This window comes from Passer domesticus, chromosome 5 (assembly GCF_036417665.1).
Source record: "Passer domesticus isolate bPasDom1 chromosome 5, bPasDom1.hap1, whole genome shotgun sequence".
NCBI classification, from domain to species: Eukaryota; Metazoa; Chordata; class Aves; order Passeriformes; family Passeridae; genus Passer; species Passer domesticus.
In genome coordinates, this window is record NC_087478.1 from 35,890,952 (window position 1) to 35,896,408 (window position 5,457).

At 44.5% G+C, this 5,457-nt stretch overlaps 1 protein-coding gene across 1 annotated transcript; it reads right to left on the bottom strand.

Annotated features, from left to right (window-relative positions):
* Positions 1 to 931: 931 nt before the first annotated feature.
* PHLDA1 (pleckstrin homology like domain family A member 1) lies at positions 932 to 5,338 on the bottom strand. Its single transcript, XM_064419559.1, has 2 exons — positions 4,729 to 5,338; positions 932 to 4,633 (listed from the first exon to the last, which is right to left on the bottom strand). Exon 1 carries the CDS (start codon positions 5,187 to 5,189, stop codon positions 4,734 to 4,736), a length of 456 nt encoding a protein of 151 aa, XP_064275629.1. The 5' UTR covers positions 5,190 to 5,338; the 3' UTR covers positions 932 to 4,633; positions 4,729 to 4,733.
* Positions 5,339 to 5,457: the final 119 nt, after the last annotated feature.

A 5,457-nucleotide genomic window follows, 5' to 3' on the forward strand; every position in this document is an offset into this window, starting at 1 on the left:
AACAGTGGGTCCTCGAATAGAAAATAAATTTAGAGATGCTTAACTGACTTTTCAAAGCTGCTGAGCACCAGTGCTTGTGAGAGGTCAGATCTTTAAGCTATAATTTGCATATCAAGATTAAATTAAAATGCCTGTATTTGGGGATGTTTTCTATTGAAAAGAGAACTTGTACTTGTTACAATAAAAGCCTTCTTATGGAAGAGGTTACTGACATCTCCCCAATGAAGGCAAACAGCACCAACATGTCTAGATCAATGCACACTGTGTCCCTGAAAGTAATACACCTTCAGCAGATGCTTGAAAATGAGGACCTGATGCAATACAAATACATATCAGGGGAGTCCAAGACATCTGAGCAGCTGCAGCACTACAGAGAGCCCAAAGCAGCACATTTTTCTTGTTATACCTCATTTCTTTTCCCATGAAGCTAGAAAACAACAGGTCAGAGTTTATGCCAGATGGTGGAAGTGTTTTTTTCTGGATTAATTTCAGGTTACTTGAAATTCAATCATACTGTTTAAGATCTACAAAAAAGAGAAACAAGGCACATTTAATACTAGAGTTTAGACTCCTAATGTCACACAGAACGAGGCATTTACAGGCAACAGTGATGAGCCTGAATTCTGTGCCCCAAAGACCTGCTGGACATAAACTGTGACACTGAGTGTTACAGAAATCAGCTATACTTGGTGTGGGTGCTCACACATCACACACTGCAAGAAGCAAAACTGAGGACTCCGAGTCTCATAATGGTGCTACATATATAAAGATTAATTGGAGCATCTGAGTGGGTCTTCAGAGAGTACCTACCCAGGTTCAAAGTATTCCTCTTAGGCTCTTAGATTAAGCTTAAGTCATTGGAAAAGCTTAGACCAGGCTTTAATCATCACAAATAGCCCATGAAACAACCATTCTTCCAACATATTGAGAATTCTTTCAATAGATACCTCTTTATTTGAAATGGAATGTATCTTGAAAAATATGAAAAATAAATCACATCTGAGAAATCATTTATGAGTCATATTTACACACAATTTTTTTTTGACAACACTGGTATTTCTGCTCACAAGAGAATATGCTAGAAAACATTTCATACATCACTGCAGCTATAATTCAGAAGCTGGCATTTGAATATCATGAACCTTAAAAAAGAGGAATTACTTCAGGATGTCACAGAAACAACATCCACTTGATCTTCCTTTTCCCCAGTTCCTAAATTGTCTTGGTCACCAGAGCTTGGATTTTTTTGCTAAATCTGCCCCTTGATTACATTTTTTTTTTTAATTATAACAAGTAATTTTGTCCTTTTTATGAACAGTCTCCACTTTTGTTATCTATACCAAGCATTGCCTGTGTGTGTTTTACCAGCATTTTTGTTTATTCTGAATGAATTTACTTCAGCCATATACTCTCAGATTTCCTTTTGTGGTTTTTTTTTTTTTGGAAGAGGAAGGACAACTTAATTTATTTACCTGCAAAGCTCCAATAAGATGGAGCATGATGTGCTGAACCTATTTTCATAGTCATTGTTTACAACGCGGTAACAGACAGTATTAAATCCAGATGTTCAAATGAAGGCTATGCAGTAATAGAGGGGCAAGATGAAAAAAACCCCAGAAGTACCTCTTATAACATCAAAAAATGTGTTGGTCTAAAATTACTATCAGTCAAGAAAAAAAAAAAAAGACCAAAACAAAACAGCAAAACAAAAAAAACCTCAAAGCCCTAAAAACCCCACACGCCATGGAATTCAGAGCGTGAGAAAGTTGTCAGACTGTCCCCATCAGACAATTTAGCCTTATTTATACTGACAGGGCATGAGCCACATGGTCCAACTGTCCCCAGGGGACCCCAGCCAATTTGTTCCCATTCAGTTTCCAGGAGACAGTTCGGAGACACATGGAAAAAGTTTGATCCTTACACCCATCCCACCCACTCAGGCTGGAGGTATCAAGGTAGATTTTCTGACCTGACTGCCTCTCACACTAGGAAGCTGGCTGACACCAAATTTTTTTAACTGGTAACACAGCAGGTAATGACAAGCAGCAAAAATTTGTTGAACTACATCAGTCCAAAAGGTTTTCAGTCATCCTTCAGACCAACTTAAAACAAGAAACATAAAAGTGGGGTATTGACCTTGAACCAGTGAAAAAGAATAGCAAATTTGAAATGAACATAGTTTCCTCATACCTTCATGTTAATTTTCTCAATAAAATTATCATCTTTAGCTTTCGAAGTACAAGTACTTCCAAAAGAACAGTAAAATTTTAGCTTTAGACTACATCCATAGACTTTTGTGGCATATAGAGGCTTGCATCCACTGAGGACAAAAATAACTGCCTCTCTCAGAGAAATACATGTGTCTCTGATCAAATAGGAATTAATTCTCATCAGTTAGATTTATCCTTCAGTAGGCTAAAATGTATTCTAGTAGGTGAGATCAGCAATATGTCTGTATACCTGAAAAGGTGGATTAGTTTCTCAGTAAACTGTAGTTAATCACTCTAAAGAGAGGAGCCAAATTACAAATTGCAGTCTATTTTGTGAGTCTTTGACTAGCTCATTAGAGAATCCCCTTGCAGCTCTAACATCCAAGCGTTAGCAGAATGATAATGGCAGATGTACAGAGAGGTGGAAATTGAGTACTATGATTGCCAAGCCAGCGAACCTAATCCTAGAAGATGCGGGGCACCTTAGATTTCAATTAATCGCCAAATAGTGACTTTGTTAGGACAGCTGTCATCTACCACCCCAAGCTCACCACGCAGCCTTGTCGAGGGCCAGGTTGAAAAGAAGCGCTCAGGAGTAACTACAGAATATCGTCAGGGCTTTGATTCTACACCATAACAAGCTTTACTTGTCTAGATATGTGACCCTGACACCTGGGGGAAGGAACAAAGATGAGGGCTAACACAGATCTCAATTTAATCCTTACAGGATTGAACTTAATGTTAGAGTGCAGAGGAAGGGACTGACGTACACTGTAGCGAATTCTAAAATCTCCCTTTGAGTATCACTTCAACTTTTTGCTTTAAACACTTAAAGAAATAAGCTTTCATTGAGAATGTAAGGCTCTTGCTGTCAAATTACACATCATTTACACAAAAAGCCTTGGATGTATCGCTTTAAAAGATTTTGTTTATATCAATGCAAATTGTAAATGGGCCAGAAGCCATTTTCCTCACCACACTAGCTAAAATAAATATCTCCATGGCTTTGACATTTTACCTTGGATCAGAGATAACGGGCCATATCGCTCTGTCCCACTTGCAGCCTGCCCATTCCACTTAAACCCGAGAACCTGGGTGGTAGCAGCACCAAGGTGAAGCCAGCCATCGTCAGAAGGGCCCTGTCCTGGAAAGCTCACTGCCCGTGCCTGACTCCCTCCTCTGCACTGGGCAAGGAGCTCCGACCCGCTCCCGCCAGCATCGGCAGCCCAACTCCCTCTGACTTTCGTGAGGCAGAGAAACACACACCAGCTGTGCAATTAGCCCTTTGTTTTCCAACTTCATGGCTTCATCAACGTTTTTAGAGGCAAGATGGCACGCCTCTCTCAACATCTGACAGTGCTAAACACCAAAATTAATCTAGTTCATCTCAGCTAGAGAGCAACTTTCAGCTTATAAAAACTGTGACCAAAATAATCCATTTGCACACTAAAACATACATAAAATTTTAAACTATGGACTGGTTTAATGCAAGACATAAAAAAAACGCCATGAAAAGGCAACACAGGTTGAGAGTGCAGATCACTTGAAAACTGAGCGTGCAGAGGGAGCCCTGAACTCGGACGCTAAGAAACGTTCATGAACACTTCCCAGCTCTGGCCCACCAGCCCAGGAGCAAGTTCACCACACAGATAGCTGGAATCAACTCAGATTCCTGTATCACAAAAGAAGGTGGTCAGATTCCTTCCGCTCATACACTAAACAAATTGGTTTTAATCTCAGAATGACAAGCAACATTGCTTTTTTGAATAGCCAAGCATGAATAACTTTTTATCATCTTCCACCACGTTTAATATTTAAAAAAAAAAAAAACAATTAAGCCCCAGACTATAATTGTTGTTCTTATTAGAGAAAATAGGTTTCAGCCAAATTTTGAAACACACATCACATTTTCCATGCTGGTGGAATATAGTGTATTTTGGGTAAAAAAAAATCAATAACTTTTTTGTCAAATTGCACACAGTCAAAGTACCCAGAACTTCTCCATTCTTTCAGGGAGCTAACATGCATATTGGTTTTTTCCTTACTTTTTTGATACGGCCTACATTCAGAAATGTCTTGCAAATAAGCCTTAAAAAAAAATCAAAAGCAAAACAAGACCAAAAGAAAACAATCCTAATAAATAAAATAAAATACATTAAAATAAAGTCACAGTACATCATGTCTCCTAGAAGTCCCATCGCACCAAAGGATCCTTTCCAAGGTTCATAAATAATGGATTTGAAATGCTTCTCGGCACCGAGGGCGGCAAAGCAGCAGCAGCAGCTGGCTGAGGTTCGGGCTATTGAGCCGCTTCTCTCCCGTCTACCTGCACCTCCGGCGTTTGCCCACTTTCTGCGCCCCTGGAGCAGGTCCGCCACGAACGCGCTCTGTCGCTCTTCTCGGAAGCGCTCCGTGACCGTAACCTGCAGTGAACAGAGAGCACAGAGGGCAGCCCGTCAGGCGAAGAGGCGGCGGCCCCGCGGGTGCCGGAGCGGCGGGCGCGGTGCCGGGTCCGTACCTGCGCTAGGCGGAGTTGGAGGCGCCGCGGAGCCGCGACCCGTGGGGCGCCGCCAGGTGCTGCTGCTTCTGCCGGGTGGAGCGCACGGCCAGGATGGCCTGGCGGTTCTTGTACTGCACCATCTGCAGCGTGATCGCCGCGTTCCAGCCCTGCTCCTGGGCGCACCGAAAGTCGATCTCCTTCCCCTCGGCCATCACCACCGTGAAGTACACGTACTTGCCCTTCCGCTCCACGCAGTCCACCGTCTTCATGTTGGAGAAGTGAAGCTCCTTGATCTTGGCCGCCGGCTCGGCCGGCGGTGCCGGCTGCTGCTGCGGCGGCGGCGGGGGGTGCTTGGGGGGGATGAGGAGCAGCCCCTCCTCGGTGAGGATACAGCGCTTCTTCTTCCAGAGCTGCAGCAGCCCGTCGCTCCTCTTCTCCAGCATGCCCTCCTTCACCGCCTTACAGCCGCTCTCCAGCATCCTTCTGGAAGGGTTAGACGGCCTCCGCCCGCAGGGGCTGAGCTCGGAGCGCAGGCGGCACCAGCCGAGCACTCTCCGCCGGGCGCCGGCTCCGAGGCGGAGGGCCGGGAGCGCCCCGGCCCGCAGGAAGCGGAGCGGCTGCCGCCCGTGCCGCGGCGTGGCGAGCGGCGGGCGCTGCCGGTGCGGGCGGCCGGGGTTGTCGGCGGGCTTTTCCCTCCCCTCCCGCTTTTGAATGCGCCTCTCCCACCCCAGAGTGACACCCAGCGGA